A 22,064-nucleotide genomic window follows, 5' to 3' on the forward strand; every position below is an offset into this window, starting at 1 on the left:
CAATCCCAGCTTAGGTTAATAATGTCAGGTAGAAATGGCTGACATTAAGTTAACCACAGTGGGACACCAGGCTAATATGGAACAACAAAAGCTTTGCTGAGCTCTGCTTTTGTCCTCACAGCTGGGTTTGCTTGGAGATTCCAAAACACAAACAACTGGACTTTCACATGCTCCTTTGTTCCCGCTGACCCTGCATTCCTAAGGTCCACTCTTCGCCCACAGGTACACATACTTGGAGTCAAATCAATAGATCAGAGTTTAATTCCTGCACTTTTCAGCAGAAAAAAAAAATCACTTTGTCAGCTGTCCTGGCTTTATGTCAAGAAATGTTTCACTGCTTGACCCTGGGGCTCGGTATAAAAATCAAGTCAACAGCACAGGACCACAGTCTGCGAGCCTGAGGAAACTATCTTACACATTTCCAGCAGAGAAAAGGTAAGACACAAGTTAGCGGACAGTAACTTTCAGAATGCTTGTAGGTGAATTTTATATCAAACTAAATTAAAACATGCATGATTTCAGGATACAGTCCTCCCATTCAGCTTATATTCTAAACTGATGGGGAGATTAACAAAAATGTGACAAAAATTTAAAATAGGAAAGTTTTAATCTGTTGTGTTTTGGCTGTGGGAGCTTTCGGAGTACACACATCTAGTGTAATAAAGTAATAATCTTTTTGTGTGTGTGGTTTTGCTGATTTTGTTTCTGACTCTTGTAACAGATGAACCCTCAAGTCCTGCCTTCCATCCTGCTGCTCATTTCTGCTGCCCATGCTTTCCAGTACACGGAGCTAGCGCAGTATGTTGACAGCCACCAGGACGAATATGTGGAGGTACAAATATCTGCTCCTTACTCTAGCAGCACTGAACTCTGAATGCTAGAACTGTTGTAATCTATGCCGTTAGGTGTATTGGGTTTAGACAATTTACTTTAATATCTGAGCTTGTGAGTCAAACAAAATCTCAATCATCATCAATAATGACCCTAGTGCCAGCCCTAATCCTAAACCCTACACAGATTCAAAATATATGAGTTTTGGTTTTATTAAATTATTCTGTCAAGTCGTCAAGGTTTATTGTCATTTCGTATGGTATCTACAAAAATACACAGACTGAAATTAAATGATTATTGCAGCCTATATACTGCAATAATCAGTAAAAAATAAAAGTACTGTATAACAATCAGCTTGCCGAGATACTCAGCAAACTCAAGTGTAAAACAATCACACTCATTCCGCTAGCAGCGGTAAGCTCAGAGAGGGATTCAGTTAGATCAGCTAAGTGTTTTTATGAGGAGAATGGTGTATGTGTGTGCCTGTCACAGTCTATTTGTTGGTCTTGCAGTGTGGCTTCTGTCTGTCAGTGTGTCATACAGTTTGACAACCTTAAAGACCTTGGCCAAAAATGGCCTCCATCCCCAGTTCATGCAAATGCATAAATGTATCAATATTATCTAGCTGCATATTTGGCAGCTACATGGATTATTTCAACTAACTTAATTTCTGTGGAGACTAGGACTTACAAACTGCATGTACACAGTCTCCAATCAAATGTAATAATTAGCGTAACTAATAATAACAATCGTGGAAAGCAATCTATGTTGTTACAAAATTCTCCCATTGATCTCAATAGAGAATACTTATAGTTCCATATTTCACTCTAGACCATTATTAGACAAGAAGAAAGAATATAATTTAATACCAATAGATAGGCCATTAGAATAAGACACCAAATAAGAAATAAAAGTAAGGCTAAGCGTGCTGTATATAATCACAAACTACAAAAGAATCTGCATGTGATATAAGTGTGACTCCTTGAAGATTGTCGGGGCTGAGGTCAAAAGTACACTGTAATGATTCTGGATCACTTTCTTTACTCGGCATCAACACGGAAAGACAGTAAGGTGAGGTGTTGACTCTGAAGTAACAACCACAACTTTTACCTGTACAATATCGGCTGTTGTTGAGAAAAATAATAATACTCTGACTACTTGAATATGAAAGCAGTTATTCCAACTAAAGAGACATTAAAATGTATTTTTGTCAAAATTTTGACAAAATTTAAAACAAAAACATCAAATAAAGGCTCAGGAGTTAGAAAAAAATGGGGTAGAGTTAGGGCTGCTCAATTAATCGAATTTTAATCTCGATTACGATCTGGGCTTTCAACGATCATTAAAAATGACTGAGCTGATTATTAGCCCCTCCCTTGTGCTTTACTCTCGCGCTGCTCCGTGTGGCAAATCGAGCGCACCTCTCTGCATTTCGAACACATGTCACAACAATTAAGAGCAGTGGTCCCCAACCTTTTTTGCGCCACGGACCAGTTTATGCCCAACAATATTTTCATGGACCGGCCTTTAAGGTGTCGCGGATAAATACAACAAAATAAAACTTGTACTGGTACCGAAAAAAAGAAAATTTATTCATAACACACGTGAAAAGACCAAGGAAAACCGAGTAAACGATAAAAACGATAACAAAATAACGCTGAAAACCGATAAAAACCCTGAAAACTATACATTTCACACCTGAGCCTCAACTCTCGCGGCCCGGTACCAAACGACTCACGGACCGGTACCGGTCCGAGGCCCGGGGGTTGGGGACCGCTGATTAAGAGGACCCGAGGGAAGCTCGGAAAGCTAAGCAGAAGTTATTTGGAGAGGAGAGTGACTGCCGTTGGTTGAAAAGAGAGGTAAAAAAAACTTCAGTGGTGTGGAAACATTATGGGTTCGCGGAGTCAGACGTGGATCAAGTAGACATAGTGTGTAAACTTTCATTTATTTTTTATATTGCAAACATTTGCACTGTTATCAGTATTTGCACACTATTTTATATTATTTTTTGACAATCTTTAAAGTCATTATTCAATACATTGTTATTGTTAAATAAATATCGTCAAATAATCGAGATCTCAATTTCAGTGAAAATCGTGATTATCATTTTTGCCATAATCGAGCAGCCCTAGGTAATCTCCAAATATCATGAATAGTCACAACTTTTAAAAATTTTACTATCCATTAGTATCCACGAATACATCCGCTGAGGCACAAAGCAAGTTTGAAGAAGAAATTAGCCAACTCTCACATTCAGCTTATTCCAAGACATTGCAGGAGACTTGAATAAATCATCAACAGTATTTCACACTTTTTGTGTGTTTTTTTACATATTGAACGCAGTGATTTTCCACAGGGGGAAATGTAATATGTAATGTCTTATGAATGAGTGTTGGTGGCCAAAGTCAAAAAGTGGCAATATAGCAACTGACTATTTCTGAATGTCAGTGTTGCAAATAAAATATGTCTTTAGAATCAAGTGCACATTCTGCGAACTGGACACTAGTTGAGGGCAGGAGTATTAAATAACATAAAACTCAGTGGCAGGTGGATTAGATCAAGTCCAGTGACAATGTTTTGGATCTTGGTTGTGTGTTTCAGATGCTGAGGGACTGGGTTGCAATCGAAAGCGACTCCAGCAATGTCCAAAAGAGACCAGAGCTGCACCGTATGATGGAGACTGTGGCTCAGAAACTCCAGTTGATGGGGGGGACTGTACAGCTGGTGGATATCGGAGAACAAGAAGTCAGTGAAAGAACCACCTATCTTTGCAATATTACCCCTCCCTGCTCTTTAGAAGTGCTTGTTGATATTGGAGCTTTGTATCTAATTGTCAGTGTAATTGGCTGGTAAATGTGGTGGATTTCTCACAGAGGTCAGCTCATTGGCAAACTTCAAAAAAAGCAGGAGAGGGCTCAGGACTAGCTTTGCCTTCTTATTACTGACTGGGCCACAACAAAGCCGCTTTCCACACTCATTAAACACACTGTGTGTGTGTGTGTGTGTGTGTGTGTGTGTGTGTGTGTGTGTGTGTGTGTGAGTGTGTGAGAGAGAGAGAGAGAGAAAGAGGCCATACTAGAGGGCCTAGCTTTTCACCATTAACCATTAATTAGGTGCCACCCAGTGTGAACTGTTACTGTACTATAATGCCTCCAGAAAAGCAGATCTTCTGGCCTCCTGGAGGAGTATCCCTTTTATAGTCTTACACACAGTGCAAGACTATAAAAGAAATTGCATTGATATGTGAGAGAGACATAGACCAGCTGAATACTATTGCAAGCGTTTTGAACACACTTTAAAATCAGAAGGATTGATAGATTGATGGAAAAGAAATTGTGTGCTGATCTCGACTGTATGTGCAGCTTCCTGATGGCCAGACATTAGAGTTGCCTAAAGTGGTGACGGCTCAGTTTGGTAATGACTCCAGCAAACACACAGTGTGCATCTACGGCCACGTGGATGTCCAGCCAGCAAAACTGGAAGACGGCTGGGCAACAGATCCATACAACCTGACTGAGATCAATGGTAAGAGCCTTTAAGCTAATTAAAAATACAAAGGAATGCTATCCAAACTCACAAATTTCATTTGATTCTAAAAAAGAGGAACATGTCTGGGTAAATGTCAGGGCTCTGTGTGCGGGCAGGTGGATATGAGGATCCAAATGCAGCACTCGAAAACAGAATGCAACTCAAAACCTCAGCTTTATTGCTGGCATGAAAACAAAACATGAAGTGAACACGGAATGCAGAGACCAAAAACACACAGGCATAATCTGAGGGTACGACGCGACACTAAGGGCATACACAGTAAAACTGAACACATTCACCTGAGTCACAGACCTTCACAATAAAACAGGAAACAAGAAACCACTAAACAAGGACACAGACTGAGAGGCAGACAGAATATAACACATGGAACTCAAACAATACATGAGACAACAAATCCTTAAACACGAATAAACAGAAACATGGAACTCTAATAATCATCATCATCATCACTACAAGAGAATAAGAAAACAATCCATTATGCAAAAACACACCAAAACATAACAACTCAAAATACTGGGTCAAACTGGCCCAGAACCGTGACAGTAAACCTTTGGTGAAGTACAAATGCTGGACTTGTTGCCTTCCTAAGATGATGACCAGAGGGGCAACTGGTTTCCTGTTCAACAATGTGTGGTGCTGTGATAAAGAATAGAAAAAGGGAGCTGATGTCGGTTTCATAACAGGAAGGTTTATTCTTCACAAGAGCTTCAGGTATCACCACACTAACTGCAAAGAAATGTCCATATGCTTCAGTCCAATTTACAGTACATGGTCACAGTTTCCTGAGCTAGAGACTGTATTAATCTCTCAACACAACTTTGACAAAGCATGAACAAAATGCTGCTTAAATCCATTGACAATATCACATCCACAATAAACACATTTGTTTTACAAAGATAAACAAAATGTCATTTTTAAACATTTTAATTCTCGTTTCAGCACTAAATTATTTATGTGAAATGTATTTCCACTGTACTGATGATAAACGTGACGAAACTATTCAGAAAAAAACACACGGCGTATATATTGTTTATCATGACCGGAAGTAGACACCTTTCGCACATGCGTGGTACCGATCAGGTTTCCAGTACGGATCAGGTAGTGACATCCCCATTAACTCCAGGTGTTGTGCCAGAAAGTGATCATGATTGCCGTCCGCGGGAGCGCGCGCAGCTGCTTACAGCTGTAGCACTCAGCGACTTCCGTGCAACTGATGTAAGGTGCGGTAAGCTGAACACAACTTCAACCATCTGTTTGTTGAAAAATAGTAACGTGACCGCACCGATTTTCTTGTTAGTAATGTTAGATTATAATATTATTTTATGCCATGTTATACCCCTAATTAAAGATTGTGAATTATTATGTAGTTTTAGTTTGCATTATTCTCCTGAATTAGAAGAAGCTGATAACTATTGCATTAGTTAAACTGATTTGCATTACATTAAATTGCTGACTTGTTGTGAATGAATGATATTGTTTTATGATGCATTATATTGCTGAGTTATAAGAAATACTGTTCGCAGAAGGTTATTGTCTAATTTGTCTGAGTAGAAGAGAACAGAGTGTGCTGGAGTTTTCTGCCCTATTTCAGCAGGAGCAGATAAACAGGGAGCCAAGGTCGTAGCTTAGGCGCTGTGTGAGAGAGAGCATGTGAATGTTTAGGCTTTGTATGATAAGGTGGAGGCACCAGAGGCTATAAAAGTTTGAGCAATGCTCCACCATTTTGAGATTTTGAGGCTGTCTGCATCAGTGTCCATCTCCCACGTGTGTGATCATTAAATCATCGTTTGACTCAACCCGACCGGACCAGTGTTGTTATTGTGGTTTTTCTCTTGTCTCCATCCCCAATATTTTGAACCTTAACAGTAACCATAACGGCGTTGTAACGATAGGAATAGTAATTAGTTAGATTACTCGTTACTAGTGTTGGGTAAGTTACTTTAAATTAGTAACTTAGTTACATTACTAGTTACTTCTATCAAAAGTAACTCAGTTACTTCAAGTTACTCGTTACTTTCAAAGTAACTAGTTACTAGGGAAAGTAACTTTGGTTTTACTCAGAATTCTCTTGTTAATGTGTTGCTTCCGTAACTGGACACCTATCAAGATTGCCAGTCTTCTAGCTTGCTTACTTGCCACAAGTGCATTGTGCCACCTACCAATAGAAAGGAAAAAATAGTGTGCATACTTCCACGAGAGGAATCCCACACCTGGACCGTCGTTGACTGCCGCCATGATTCTAGCCAACGTCACAGCCTCATGTGCGCTTTTTACATCCAACACAAAACTGCAGTCGTGGTCCTTTGATTGTACTCCGAACTCGGAAATTCTGCCTTCCGAATAGATCTTCCTATTCAGAAGGCAGAATTTCCGAGTAGGTAACACCAGACTGCAGATAAGCTGCATACAGGGCTGGACTGGGACAAAAAATCGGCCCGGGCATTTTGACTAGAGACCGGCCCACCATTATAGAAAAAATCATGAAGCCTTTGAATGAAAACAAATGCTGTTGTGACAGTGATGTACACTGTCTTGATGGTATATACAGTGGGGCAAAAAAGTATTTAGTCAGCCACTGATTGTGCAAGTTCCCCCACTTAAAATGATGACAGAGGTCAGTAATTTGCACCAGAGGTACACTTCAGCTGTGAGAGACAGAATGTGAAAAAAAAATCCATGAATTCACATGGTAGGATTTGTAAAGAATTTATTCGTAAATCAGGGTGGAAAATAAGTATTTGGTCACCTCAAACAAGGAAAATCTCTGGCTCTCACAGACCTGTAACGTCTTCTGTAAGAAGCTTTTCTGTCCCCCGCTCGTTGCCTGTATGAATGCCACCTGTTTGAACTCATCATCTGTATAAAAGACACCTGTCCACAGCCTCAAACAGTCAGACTCCAAACTCCGCCATGGCCAAGACCAAAGAGCTTTCGAAGGACACCAGGAAAAGTATTGTAGACCTGCACCAGACTGGGAAGAGTGAATCTACAATAGGCAAGCAGCTTGGTGTGAAAAAATCAACTGTGGGAGCAATCATCAGAAAATGGAAGACATACAAGACCACTGATAATCTCCCTCGATCTGGGGCTCCACGCAAGATCTCATCCCGTGGGGTCAAAATGATCAAGAGAACGGTGAGCAAAGATCCCAGAACCACATGGGGGGACCTGGTGAATGACCTGCAGAGAGCTGGGACCAAAGTAACAAAGGTCACCATCAGTAACACACTACAACGGCAGGGAATCAAATCCCGCAGTGCCAGACGTGTTCCGCTGCTGAAGCCAGTGCATGTCCAGGCCCGTCTGAAGTTTGCCAGAGAGCACATGGATGATACAGCAGAGGATTGGGAGAATGTCATGTGGTCAGATGAAACCAAAGTAGAACTTTTTGGTATAAACTCAACTCGTCGTGTTTGGAGGAAGAAGAATACTGAGTTGCATCCCAAGAACACCATACCTACTGTGAAGCATGGGGGTGGAAACATCATGCTATGGGGCTGTTTTTCTGCCAAGGGGACAGGACGACTGATCCGTGTTAAGGACAGAATGAATGGGGCCATGTATCGTGAGATTTTGAGCCAAAACCTCCTTCCATCAGTGAGAACTTTGAAGATGAAACGAGGCTGGGTCTTCCAACATGGCAATGATCCAAAACACACCGCCCGGGCAACAAAGGAGTGGCTCCGTAAGAAGCATTTGAAAGTCCTGGAGTGGCCTAGCCAGTCTCCAGACCTCAACCCCATAGAAAATCTGTGGCGGGAGTTGAAAGTCCGTGTTGCTCGGCGACAGCCCCAAAACATCACTGCTCTCGAGAAGATCTGCATGGAGGAATGGGCCAAAATACCAGCTACTGTGTGTGCAAACCTGGTAAAGACCTATAGTAACCGTTTGACCTCTGTTATTGCCAACAAATGTTATGTTACAAAGTATTGAGTTGTATCTTTGTTATTGACCAAATACTTATTTTCCACCCTAATTTACGAATAAATTCTTTACAAATCCTACCATGTGGATTCATGGATTTTTTTTTCACATTCTGTCTCTCACAGTTGAAGTGTACCTCTGGTGCAAATTACTCTGTCATCATTTTAGGTGGGGGAACTTGCACAATCGGTGGCTGACTAAATACTTTTTTGCCCCACTGTATGTATCAATTTATCAATCGTTTGTTGTAAGATTCAGATAATTATTTATTAAAAGCTAGATATTTTAAATGAGAATAAGAAAGAAAAGTATTTCTTTGTGCCCCCCTCTTCCTGTTAATGTCCAACGTGGCCCCGCTGGCAAAACTTTGCTAGACCCACCCCAGCACAGTTACCAGCTGTGAGCGTAAAAAAGGATCCTGGTGTTATTTATCTCTCAGAAACAGTTCATAACTTCCCTTCAACTCATTCATGTCATCCATCACCTGTTCAGCTCTGATGATTCAGTAAGGACATCTCCTGGTTTCATCTTCATGTTTCCCTCTCACCAGATAACCAAACCGACATCATGACCAGCAGCTTATAGCTGTGGCTCCAGCAAACATCAGCTGATACTAGAAATTAATATTAAATAAATTCTAACAACAGCTGATCAAGCTTAAACGTGCCGCTGTTGTTTAACGCGACCTCCACTGGTTTCTTCTTTATGGCGCAAAGTGGGCGATACACAAACAAGAGAGACGGGACTTGCGACAGAAAAGCCGATCAGCTAATCATTGATCAGTTTCACGATTGAAGTAGAAACAGGAGAGGGAGGGGGAGAGAATGAGAGAAGAAGAGGCAGCTGCAGGGTAAAGAAACAGAATATCTCCAGCTTTGTGTCTTTTTCATTGTGGCTGAAGTATGGGACAAACTGTGTTCCTTTTCACCTCAATACGAAGCGCATAATATTTTCTCTGAACACGAGACGATTCCGTTTTTTATGAGATTGTTGGTAATAATTAACCGTATGAACAAAATAAAGTTCAACATCAGTAACATCATAGCACCCACCCACCTGTATAGAAACTCCATCATGCTAGCTAGTACCCAGTACGAAAAAGTCAGTATAACAAAAATAAACTCCACCTAAACTTGGTTTATATCTGACCCAGATAGACTGCAGGTCATTAGTGATGGGATTTCCAGCTCTTTTTAGAGAACCGGCTCTTGCGGTTCGGCTCACTAAAAAGAGCCGGTTCTTTCGGCTCTGAACCGGCTCTTCAGGTTGTTTTGTTGCTTTAATTTATTATTAATAATAATATAAAATTATGCACAAAAGGAATTACTAATGTAAAAAAAAAGTGGTTTTATTTATATATGTTTATATATAAATATATGCGGTGGCCCCTAGAGACAAAACACATACAAACTCCAAAACACATTTCTAGCATGAACTGAACTTCCAAAACAGAGCTACCTAGATCACTTAAATTACACAATTGAAAGCATGAAAGCATATGTGTATTGTTTGTGTTTTTATATACAAGCATTCATATATAGTCAAATAATAAAAAATAAAAAAAAGTTCATTTACCTGTTATTACCACACACCAAATCCGGTCATTGGTACTTGCTGGCTTGTGTAGCCACTACGTAACAAAAGCTCAACACTGCCCCTAGCATCCTGGAGCACTTCTGTTGTCTTTTGTACGTGTTTTGAGTTTTTATGTGCTTCTGAGTTTTTACGTGTTTTGGAGTTTGTACGTGCTTCGGAGTCTGTACGTGTTTTTATGTGTTTTGGAGTTTTTACGTGTTTTGGAGTTTGTACGTGCTTCAGGGTTTGTACATGCTTCAGAGTTCGTACGTGATTTTAAGTTTGTATGTGCTTTGTCTGTAGGGGCCACCGTAAATATACTTTTATTTATTCACTCCACATAAAATGTAATAAATAAATCATATAATACAAAAATCAACTATTCACATTTCAACTTTTAACTATTTAAATTTTCAGCTTTTTCCTTTTACAAATTTAAAGTGAAACAACACAAAACACTGCAAACCACAACACAATTAAATATAAATTATAATATGAAAACAAAAAGAACATGCATATTCTCTGTCATATGGGCCCGCATGAATAAACTTTCTGAATCCTTTATCAGCTGCTCTCACACTGCTCATCACTGAAAAAAGTAACGCCGTTAGTAATGCCGATATTACTAACGGCGTTACTACTGGGGTCAGCGGGGGAGCTGGCCCCAGGGAGGGGTCACTTGCCCCTCCCTTCCCTCCCCATCTCCAGCTGCCTCCCCCTTCCCGCTCCACCACAACCACCCACACATGCAGGACCTTGGAGTAGGGGTATGTCACCAGGGTGCAGAGGAGGCTACCCCCCCCCCCGTCCCCTTCTGGCTGCCTCTGCCTCAATTTTATCCCACAACTTAGACATTCACATTACTCACACTCTCATTACACATACATATAGGATCTTGGGGGTGGGCACGATACACGGAATCCAAATTACCATCAGGGTGTACACCTCACCCCTGGCGTCGTTGCCCACCTCTCAATTTTAAATACACAGACATTGACATTGAGGGCTAGCAGGAGGGACCATGCGCTTACCTGCTGCTCTCTGGCAGGTAGCTCCATGCCCTCCTGGGTTTTAAATGCACCTTAGAACACACATGCATCAACACTACAATGAGCGGGTGGAGGGAGGTTTGGAGTCTTCTCTCACCCCCATTCTCTGCGGCCTGCTGGAGCGGGGGGGCTAGGAGGAAGAGTTGGCCATCCGACTGCGGTCTGGAGTGTGGGGCCTCCCTGCTGCTGTGGAGTCGGGGCGGTCTGCCTCCCCCCACCGCAGGGAAAAGGGTAACACCACCTGGGTCTGGGTGCAGTTCCCCCTCCAGGGGCAAGGGTACCTAGACCCGGTTCGTAGAGTACGCTTGGGGAGTGTGATCGTGTGTACAGCGTCTCTTTATGTCTGTCTCCACGTTGGTTGAGTGTGGAGTAAGTGCATATGAGAGCATGAGGGTGGGAACTTCCCCTGCCAGTGGCGGACTCCCTCAGGTGTCGGTGCGTTGGTGGTTCTTTGTGTCCGGGGATGGGCGTCCAGGTACACACCGGCTCACTCCTTGGCAGCCGCTTATCGGGGCCTGGAGCCTGGGGCTCGCTCGGGCCACTTCGGAGGTGGGGTGCCCCCGGCCTCTCGGCCTGGGGCTCGGTCACTCAGGCACGGCTGGCTGCCGGCGGAGCTCACGGGCACGTCACTGCAACTCCCCCTGGCTTCTGCTCCGCGGCTGCTGAGTGAACCCTCATCTGGGACTCTCCTCAGCTCTTTCTGGGACAGTGGCACGGCTGCCCCTCTGTTGGTCTTCCTTGGTCTCTTGTGTTCTGAGGGCCTCTGGATGTCTGGAGTTTTGATCTCCTCCATACCTGCTTCATGCCCTGGAGGACGGGGCTGTGCCCCCCCCCACACCCTCTAGCAGATCATTACATGAAGGAACCTTTTAAAAAAAACAAGCATGTCCATGCTCACAGGTGTACACACGGGTGATCACACCCACAAACTACACCCTTTTTGGCTCCTACCTCAAAGCACACTGTGTTCTGTCGAGCTTATGTGCTGCACAATAATGTTTAATATTTAGTATTTACTGTCATATTCCCATATATCATTGTGATGTTGTTTATTCTATTACTCTTGTTCTCTTCTGCTTGTTTTCTTTTTTCTTTCTCAGCAGGTGACCCAGGTGATTGATATATGTATTTTTTTTTCTTTTTTTCTGCCCGTTCTGTTGGTTTTTGTTTTTTGCCCTTCTCCCCCGTCCCTCTTCTCAGCTGTTTCTCTTTCCCTCTTTCTTTCTCCCCTTCTTTCCCCCAGTCAAGTCTGTCCCGTATTCAGTAAGTGAAAATAAAATAAACAATAAAAGGTGAATCAAATGGACCATTACGGCAAGGCTGGGATGGTCAATTTGGTAAAGTAAATCCGTTGGGCATCTTTCTTTGCCTTTAGACAACAATTCTGATGGCAAAAGAGCCAAACGGGACAGGCAAAAAAAAAAAAAGTAATGCCGATATTCCCATCACTGATCATACCAAAAAACTTTTTCCCAGTCTATTTCTGATACCAGATTTTAATAGAAAGCTATTTCCAACTTTCCAACTAAACAGCTAGAATATTCTCATGTGATGAAATGGTACAGCCAAAAAAGCATAAGAGAAGCATGTACAAGGAAATTATGGGTGCTCCATGCCAACTGTGTAGGGATAACATACAAATAGTAAGACAGCAGGAATAAATAACAAACAGGATAAATATATGCAGTTAAGAGAAATATATACAAACTAGAGGAATATACACAAAACAAGAGAAAAGACACACATTGGAGTGCAAAGTTGAAGTAGTGCAAAGAACTTGGTCTGAGTATAGTCCACATATGAGTGGCTTGAGTGATGAGGGTTACTCAGACCATGACTCAGATTGGTGAGGTGAGTCGGGAGGGTAATAACTACTCATCACAACCAAGCTATGTAGAGTATATCAACCCGTAGGGCACCTTTGGGACTGTTCATCTAGATGTAGCGTTTTCAGTGGGAAAAACGTTTTGTCACTCATCTAAGTGACTTCTTCAGTCTTAACTGACTGCAGCTTTCTCCAACCTTATATACAGTACTTTTGCACAATGGCTGAAACTAGCACCCCTGGTGAACAATGAGCAGTTGAGTTTCTTGGTGAAACCTTGAGCTGAGACTGAAGAAGTCACTTGGATGGCTTACGAAACTCTTCTCCCACTGAAAATGCAATGTCCAGATGAACAGAATCAACTTTTGGCGTTTTATGTAAAGAGTCAAAACGAATTGGAAGGTGATGCTTTTTTCATATGAGGCTTCATGGATGCATGTAGATACATTTACAAAATAGGATGAAAAATAGAATGCAAAAGTTTTATGTACATCATTAATAAATACAGTGATATTGTAATTTTTATACTTTTAGGCAATCTGTATGGACGAGGAGCATCAGACAACAAGGCCCCAGTTTTAGCCTGGATCCATGCTGTAGAGGCTTACCAGGCTCTCAGTATGGTAAGAGACTGAGTTCACCATATTGTTAGATAGGCTTTCATGTCCCAGCTGAATGGAAACATTTAAAATGCAAAGAGTGGGAACAGAGAGAGATGCCTTCGGCAGGCTAGATTCAAGAGATAACTTCTATTGCTGTAGCAGACTTTTTTAAGTTGAGTGAAGTACTCAGCAGATATATGGGGAACAAAGTGCGTACCCTCAGGCTAGTGAGACAGCAGAGCCAAGTCTAAGGCAGACTAACTTTCCATGTCAGTGCTAGTTGTGTGGAGTCACTAGAGCAGTCTGTTCCATCCATGCTGCTTTGTTGTCATGTTAAAAAATATGGCGCAATATGCACACATCAGAAGGCCTCAGCCACATGCTGAGTGCACTGTGGAAGGAGAAATGCGTTGGTGTGGACGCTGAGAAGACTGATTCAAACAAAGCTAATCACTCACAATGTCAAAAAGACAATTTAGGTTTTTATGGAAACAATAATTTTCTGCCCAGAAAGCCTGTTTGTTTGCTTCCTACCAAACATCATGGAGCTGTTCCCCCCATTCACCAGGATCTGCCAGTGAATGTGAAGTTTGTCATAGAGGGCATGGAGGAGACGGGCTCTAACGGCCTGGATGCCATGATCATGGCCCAGCGAGACACCTTCTTCTCAGAAGTGGATTACATCATCATATCAGACTGTGGCTGGCTCAGCAGACGCCCCGCCCTCACCTATGGCACCAGAGGCAACTGCTACTTCTTTGCTGAGGTGGTGTATTAAGAAGCATCCATCCATCCTTTATTCAAAGAGTCACCCTCCAGTCTTTGATTTGTGCTGCCATGTTTGCAGGTAGAAGGACCGAAGCAGGACTTGCATTCTGGTGTTTATGGAGGGACTGTGATTGAACCAATGACCGACCTCATTGGAATTCTCGGTGAGTCTCATATTTGAATGCGCGTAAGCAAGCAGCCTTTGTTCATAAACCGCATAATTCAGTCAAATGTATGAAGAACTTCTCTGAATGTCCAACACATCAGACCTTGAAGCAGATGGGTTACAGCAGCAGAACTGGGTGCCACTCTTCAACCAAAGAAAATTGGAAAAATGTTGCCAGTTCTGATGAATCTTAATTTCTTCTGTGACATTGATGGAAGTGTCTGAATTTGGCATTAACAACATTAAATGATTCTTAATCCTGCCTGTTATCAGCATTACAGTATTTCAGTAGATACTGCCCTTAGTACCAGTGGAGCATAGTTTAAATGCCGATTTTCTGTACTCTTCTGCATAATGCACCATGTCATAAGCTCACATCATCTCATACTGGTGTCATGGACATTATAATAACTGAATTTTACTCAAATGGCCTCCAAATTCACTAAATCACAATCCAATAGAGCACCTTTTTGGGATGTGGAAGATTCACAACACTGTGAAATGCCATCATGTCAATACAGCCCAAAATCTCAGGAAATTCATGAAGAATTAAAGCAAAACTGGAGGCAAAAGTGGGTCCAACTAGCAAGATTTACCTAATGAAGTGGCCAGTAAGGGTATATACTTACTGTAAAGGAAACTGTTGTTTTAAAAGTACTCTTGGCTCATCAGCAGAATACCAGTTATCCCCCCCCCCCCCCCCCCACCCCCGCCCAAGCGCCCTGTTCTATTAAATTAGACTTAAATTAAATAATCGAGGAACTGATCTAACAGCCCATTGTTCATTGAGTGGACTAGTTTCAGTTATCATGCAAATGTACTGTTATATGGTTGGGGAAACCTGCAGTCAGCTGCAGAAGTCAGTTGGATGAGTGACAAAAAGTTTCCCTCACTGAAAATTAACAGAATCAGCCATTTTTTTAGGATTTACCTACCTAAATGATTGAGCATGCATCAATACATAGACTTAAAGAAATTGTAGAAGCTAAATTGTTATCAGAAAATATACCCAGTACTCTCAACATTGCATTTCCAGTTCCCTGGAAGCAATAACTACAAATGGAAACTGGAGGAGCTCTCTGCAACAAGAAATCTTTTTCCTACCTTCAGATAAACAGAGATTGCCAATCAAGCGTTCTGTCTGTTGCTGACAAGTCGCTGTTTCATTGATTTTGTTCAGCAGGGTTTATATGAACCCAGTGGTGATAAGGTTAACCCTTGGTGCTTTCAAACATTTTGAACTCACTATGATAAGGAATCCCACTATTCCAGCCAGAAATGTGAAATGAGACCACATTTCCAGAAAGATTGTCTTCTTAGGGTGCCGTTTTAGCTCAGTGCGTTGAGCAGGCGCCCACTTCAGTCCTTGAGCATCAGAGCAAAAGAATTGCAACGAGAGTTTTTTATTTACAGTTTGATAAATCTTTGTAGCCCTATGACAGGCCTTGGTTGCCTACTGCAGCCAAGGCCTGTCATAGGGCTGCTGCAACTTTAAATCTCAATGAAGTTTGAAGTTTAAGTTTACTTTAGTAATTACAAACATGCATTTTTTAACCTCTGGCTCTAAGTTGGCTATTTTAAATTGAAGAAGATGGGGATTTTAATAGTAAGAAAATGCTCTTATTTCATTTCAGTTATCATGCACTCATTAATTTTGTTCATTAGATCGTATTTAGCACATTCACAAGCAAATTCATGTTTTGTCAAACTGACAAAAGTCAGGTGACAATAAGCAGTGCTGGTGTCCAGTCACATCTAACAATATATTTATCATCTTTGTCCTGTGTGTTTTCAACAATGCAAGACTTCCTTGTTGACAACTCTAGCTGACATTAAATTTAATAAAAACATTCAGTAAGCTACATTCTCTTGGATCAGGCATAAGAGGCATGCGTAATAATCAGTGGGACTCAAGCATCAGGAGGATCGGGTCTCATCAGTACGTGTTTAACCCTGTGAGGCCTAAGTCAGTGTCAAAGATAAATGTAATATAAATATAAATAAAATCTAAGATTTGGTTGAAAAATGTTAAAAGTGTTCGCTGATTTGGGAGTGGGAGAATTTTGTTACATTTTCAAATGTCATATACAGTAATCAGTAATCATAATAGAGATTTTTTTTAGTCCTTACAGCGTTGAAAGAATCTTCCCTACTGAAGTCCTTGAGCAAAGCATCAAATAAGTATTTGCAATAAACCAGTCCAGTCTTATCTTTGGAAAAGCTAAGTTTAGTTCCATTAACAATAGCATCATCCTATTATTACTTCATTAGACACACTGATCAGCCCCAGTGGCAAGATCCTGATTCCTGGGATCAGAGAGGCTGTAGCTCCCCTCTCTGATGAAGAATGGAAAATGTACCAGGATATCCAGTTTGACATGGACAACTACAAGAATAAGATTGGTGTCAACCAACTCATGTACAGCAATAAGGTAATGTAAGGCATCCTTGGTGTCAGAAGATCATTAAGAGCAGGTGAGTACAATCCAGAATTTAGATTGTCATTACCCTTGCTTCCAATGCTACTGTGAAGAACCTTTTTAACTACTGTTTAAACAAGTCTCTCATATGGCTTTATTTCTTACGTAAAACATTACCAGAACTAGGATGATCCTGAAAAAATAGTTCATCTATTTGCTTCTCTCCATGAAAGTGCTTGGTCATAGGAGATCAACGCTTACAATCTCGTGAGATCTTTACAGGATAAAGCTCCTTAAAATGAGTGTTGTTTTCATTGACAATATATAAGTAAAATTATTAGTGAAAATAAAGAATTATATCCCTCTCCCAAAGGTGGACTTGTTGGCTCACATGTGGCGCTACCCCACAGTCTCCATCCACGGTATTGAGGGGGCCTTTTCAGACCCTGGGACTAAGACTGTCATCCCTGCTAAGGTTACTGCTAAGTTTTCAATTAGGCAAGTTCCTGACATGGACCCTGCTATGGTCAAGAAACAGGTAAAATACATGAAAAGTATGTACGTGCTCTGTTCTGTTGCATTTACTTTTTGTAAACTGCTTCTGCTGTTTTCTTGATGTGCTCTTCTTCAGGTAACAGACTACCTTCACTCTGTGTTTGCCAAAAGAAAGAGTCCCAACAAGCTCAAAGTCACAATGGTGATAGGAGCCAAACCTTGGCTGGCTGACACTCACCATCCACTCTACGAGGCTGGAAAGGTTGCTATTAAGAGAGGTATTGACCGTTCACCTTACTTTAATCACCGGTGATGTTGCTATCAGAATGTCGGGTCTCGGGTTTGATAAACTGCAAATAAAATTTCACCAAAACTGGCTCTTACAAGCCAGACAATTACTGACAGTTTTTACCCAAATAATCTTCATTTTCATATGTTAACATTACTAGGCAATTTTTTTCATTTTTCGGTCATTTGAATAGACTTTAATGAAACGATAAAGAATTGGGACATTGTGTTGATACTGATTTTCCCTGTCCCACAGCAGTTATAAATGACTTTTGTTGGCATAAGGCCACTCTGTTTTGACAGGAGTACATCCTAAACCTAGTGGAATTAGTAGTAATAATAACAACGATTTCTTAGTTATGATTATGATCACATTGGTGTTTTGGATGGCAGTCTTCAGTTTCCCTTACATAACAGTCTCCTCAAGGCAAAGACTCTAGAGTATTAACGAAAACTGATGACATCAAAGAAGTGGGTTGGAACAGTGGGAATGAAGAACTCTTTTTAATAGGATGAAACTTCCAGAACCAGTCTCAGGGAGGAGCAGTCATCTGCTTTTTCATCATATTTGAAAATGATTCTTGGTGGTTATAGTTATTGTATAAACTAGTGCTGTCAGCGTAAATCTCGTTAAAATGATGTTAACGCCATAACTGCGTTAACACGGCAAATCTCCGTTAATGAGTTAACGCGGATCGCCCCGTGCAAGGGCTGCACGGCGTCAACGTGTTAGCGCAGTTAGCCTGTTAATCCGTTAGCGCTGTGCAGCCCCTCGCACGGGGCGAGCCGCGTTAAGTCGCCGACGGACATATGCCACATTAATGCAGTTATGACCTTAACGTCATTTTAACGAGACTAACACTGACAGCATTAGTATATACACAAAGTATTGTAGCGTCTGTTGTATGACAGAGAACTAGGCGACAGGAGTTAGAAACTGACATGATATAGGTGTATGTACTAAAAATCTTCGATGAGATCAAATCCCAGTGACCTTGATCTCAAGGCCAAGGTCAGAGGTCATGTTTTCGAAAATCTTGCGAATGCAACAACGTAGGACCTAGGTGACTTAGGATTTAGAAATTGATACCATGGGCTGAGGGGTAGCACTATAAGGCCACCAGTATTTTACACCAGTAAAATACAAAACCTGGAGCTCTTAGTTTAGTAGAAACACAAGAAATGCATTTTCAGTGGTTTTGACACAGCCTTAAGATATTGGCTAACTTTTAACTTTTGTATCCTTTTATTATTATTGTAGCTTCATTCCTTTGTAGTGTGCTTTGTTGCATTTATATCCTGCAGGAGTTTTGAAAGGTTACCAAAGAAACAGTGTATGTTTTCACCTGTCCTTAATTGTTTAGTATTATAGGAATATAAAAAAAATGTGAGACAATGTAAAGAAAACAAGTTAGTCTTTCAATTTTCACAATTAGTCATTCAAACATGCCAGAATAGTTCCCACTTAATGTTCATGTCCACTTTACTAGCAGAAAATATTCTGTCTTTGCTCTACCTTTAGTTTTCAACATGGACCCTGATCTAATCCGTGAGGGTGGAACCATCCCAATTGCCAGGACCTTCCAAGATGTGACGGGAAAAAGTATCATCATGATGCCCATCGGAGGCTTTGATGATGGTCTGCACTCTCAGAATGAGAAAATGAGCAGGTTAGACTGTCTGTACACTCCTGCAGTTTTATTCATTTCACAGGAATGTTTAAAGAAATTAGCTTGTACTGAGTCTTTCTGAGTGTTCAACACAATATTTAAAAGAAAAGCTTGAGGGAGAAAGCTTTGCAGTCTGTTAGAACCATCCACAACTGAAAAATTATTTAACTACCATAGAGACACCATACAGGACCTGGACACAGGAAACTATTTTAACACTGAAACATTAAGCAGACCCAAGTAGACAAATTTTAGGGGCAGATTTGTTGGAATCCAGCATAAGACAACAAGGGTAAATGGGCAAATTCTGGAGAAATCAGAAAAGATGGTTAAAAGCAGACTTCTCCGATTATAAGGTGGATGCTGTGAGACTTAAGCAGCAGATATAAAGACATACTGGTCTGTTTCCAGAGGGCTTTGTAAGTCTTACAAGCTGCTGGCAGCAGAAAAGTGGAACAATGCTTTGGGGACTTCTAAGAAGGTGTAATGTAGCCATCTACTGCTGCAAATAATAGTGTATGTGAATTTATTGTATTTATGTTAAGGAAACTTGGAAATTTGCAACCCAAACAAACAGGACCTTTAACTCTGCCAACCATAGTTTTTCTCTCTCTCCTAGGTACAATTATATTGAAGGAACCAAGTTATTCATCGCATACCTCAATGAAGTGTCCCAGATTAAGAGGACTAGTGTGTGATGTTTTATGGTATGATCACATGACCTCTTCAAAAACATTCCAGCTATAGAAAAGTGTGTTTTGATATTTTTACTGTGCCTTTATCTTTATTTCATAAGGTTTTGAAACTTGTGGCGCATTTACTGATCTGCACCTCAAGTCCATCTATTTTTGCATTATCTCATGGTTTTTTGGCTGTTTCCATCTCTTTTGCCAGTGTTTATGTTCACATAAACTTGGGCAGCACTGTGAGTGTGTTTGTATGTGTGTCATGTAGTAAAAGCTGGACAATGCAATATTACGAATACGTCATTTATTTTATGAGAAATACAAAATGTTATTTTATGAATGTTAATAATACGAGAGACATATACAAATACTGTTTCTTTAGCCATTAGTCATTTATTCACTCCTGAAAAATTCACTCTTATAGTATGTCATTCCTTAATCAAATGATTAGTTCATTACCAGGCCTCTGGAGATCTCCAAAACATGTTGAGGAGGTAATTACGCCATTTACAGTCGCTTTGGTGCGTTTCTCACATCACTAGTAACATTTGCACAGCACTTAGTGTATTTCTCAAAACAATTGGTGCAAACTGCAAAACCTAGTGGATAACCTGCAAAAGCAGGTCACTTGCTCAAAATCGATAATCCATTCCTCAAAAGCAAGTATTCATGTCAATGAAACTGCCAGTGTCATCAAAATGAGAAGTCGTGACACCATCTTTATGAACAAGATAGTCAAATGGCTTGTCATGTTTTCATTATGACAGTGTACAGTATTCTCTCAGTGTATTCCAATGCAAAAGAAGGTCAGAACTTGGTGACACTACCTGAAAATGCTCAAGAAAATGCTCCACCCTCTCCATGACTCTGCTGTGATGTTGTCACATGCTGCATCCATGGCTGCTAGCAGGGCCATTTGCACATGTGAATGCCAGTCATAAAACTTCCACCTCCAGGCAGAGAAAAACTCCTCTATCGGATTAAGAAATGGGGAGTAGGGAGGGAGATATTGAACCAGCATTCTGTCATGTGCTGCAAACCACTGTCTGACCAGATGTGAGTAGTGAAAACTGACATTATCCCACACAACAACATACTTGTTGAGTTGGCCTCCACCCCTCTCATTCTCAGGGACTATGTCCCTGTAAAGAGTGTCTAAAAAAGTCAGGAGATGTTGTGTATTGTATGGGCCAAGAAGGGGAATATGGGAGAATGCCATTGTCTGAGATGGCTGCACACATTGTAACATTCCCTCCGCACCGGCTTGGGACATCAGTGGTTGCTCTCTGTCCAATGCGATTTCTTCCACGCCTTCTGCCTTTGGCCAGATTGAAACCCGCATCATCAAAGTATATTAATTACAGCGCTTTGAATTTCTTTCAACTTTATTGCATTGTTTGCAATCACCATTGCACAAATGGCTTCATCTTGCTGCGGGGTAAAAAAGGGCCCTCTTCTACCTCTGCGAGGTTGTCTTTCAATCCGTTGTGGTGCAGATTACAGTAAAATTACAATAATGTACACTAAACATGAGATATTACGAGATGTTGGATTACTGTCCAATACTATACATACCTGTTCTCCCTACGAAATGTTTAAATGATTAAATTCACAGTGGTTCTTCCAACACCCTCCGACCAGCCTCATCCAGGCCGTGATTGACAACATGATCAACAAGTGTTGCCCTAATTTAATTAGGAATCTGCCTGTATTTGGCATCTTTTCCCTCTTCCCCTGTTTTGTCCCCCCCGCATCCTCAACCCTCTTCCACGATGCTGACCTTCCATTTCTGTGTCACAGAATTGTAGAAATGGTACACACTATGGCTGTATCCCAATTCAGGGTCTGCAGCCTTAAAGTACGCATTTCAAGGCCGATTACGTCACAGCAGCGCGCCGAAGGCTGTCCCAATTCAAAGGCTGCTCGAAATGCGGCCCTGAAATGTGTCCTTCATTTCCCTGAATTTTAAGGCTGTGGCGGTGTAGACTTCGTGGCCCAACATATCCCAGAATGCATAGCGCGGCGGCGGGTGTGGATAATTTTGCCGAAAAAAAACGGCGGATGAGGGGCGCCCGAAGAGTAAACTTTAAGTAAGTACTAAATATCATGTCACTTATTTATGTGCAAATGTTTAATGACGAAGAACATTAAAACGTTACTTTTGGCCACATGTTGGCAAAGTTATGTGACATTAGTGACGTTTTTACTAACTT

The 22,064-nt window shown here is 41.2% G+C and overlaps 1 protein-coding gene across 1 annotated transcript; it reads left to right on the forward strand.

Annotated features, from left to right (window-relative positions):
• The first annotated feature begins 206 nt into the window (after window positions 1-206).
• Window positions 207-20,138, forward strand: cndp1 (carnosine dipeptidase 1). Its single transcript, XM_085290582.1, has 12 exons — window positions 207-435; window positions 722-832; window positions 3,436-3,579; window positions 4,197-4,359; window positions 13,291-13,379; window positions 13,927-14,124; window positions 14,206-14,290; window positions 16,564-16,724; window positions 17,086-17,250; window positions 17,344-17,485; window positions 19,018-19,165; window positions 19,785-20,138. Exons 2-12 carry the CDS (start codon window positions 722-724, stop codon window positions 19,861-19,863), a joined length of 1,485 nt encoding a protein of 494 aa, XP_085146708.1. The 5' UTR covers window positions 207-435; the 3' UTR covers window positions 19,864-20,138.
• The last annotated feature ends 1,926 nt before the right edge of the window (window positions 20,139-22,064 follow it).

The sequence above is a fragment of the Mchenga conophoros genome, linkage group LG11 (assembly GCF_057382185.1).
Source record: "Mchenga conophoros isolate Kocher_MC1m ecotype Shallow Benthic linkage group LG11, M_conophoros_male_GT1.1, whole genome shotgun sequence".
Taxonomy (NCBI): domain Eukaryota; kingdom Metazoa; phylum Chordata; class Actinopteri; order Cichliformes; family Cichlidae; genus Mchenga; species Mchenga conophoros.

What these genes read in the sequence shown, in the direction of transcription:
- cndp1 (XM_085290582.1), top strand. Translation starts at nt 722, where the DNA reads ATGAACCCTCAAGTCCTGCCTTCCATCCTGCTGCTCATTTCTGCTGCC. An exon ending in TGGATATCGGAGAACAAGAA is followed by an intron (nt 3,580 to 4,196) that starts GTCAGTGAAAGA and finishes CTGTATGTGCAG; the next exon opens with CTTCCTGATGGCCAGACATT. An exon ending in CTTACCAGGCTCTCAGTATG is followed by an intron (nt 13,380 to 13,926) that starts GTAAGAGACTGA and finishes CCCATTCACCAG; the next exon opens with GATCTGCCAGTGAATGTGAA.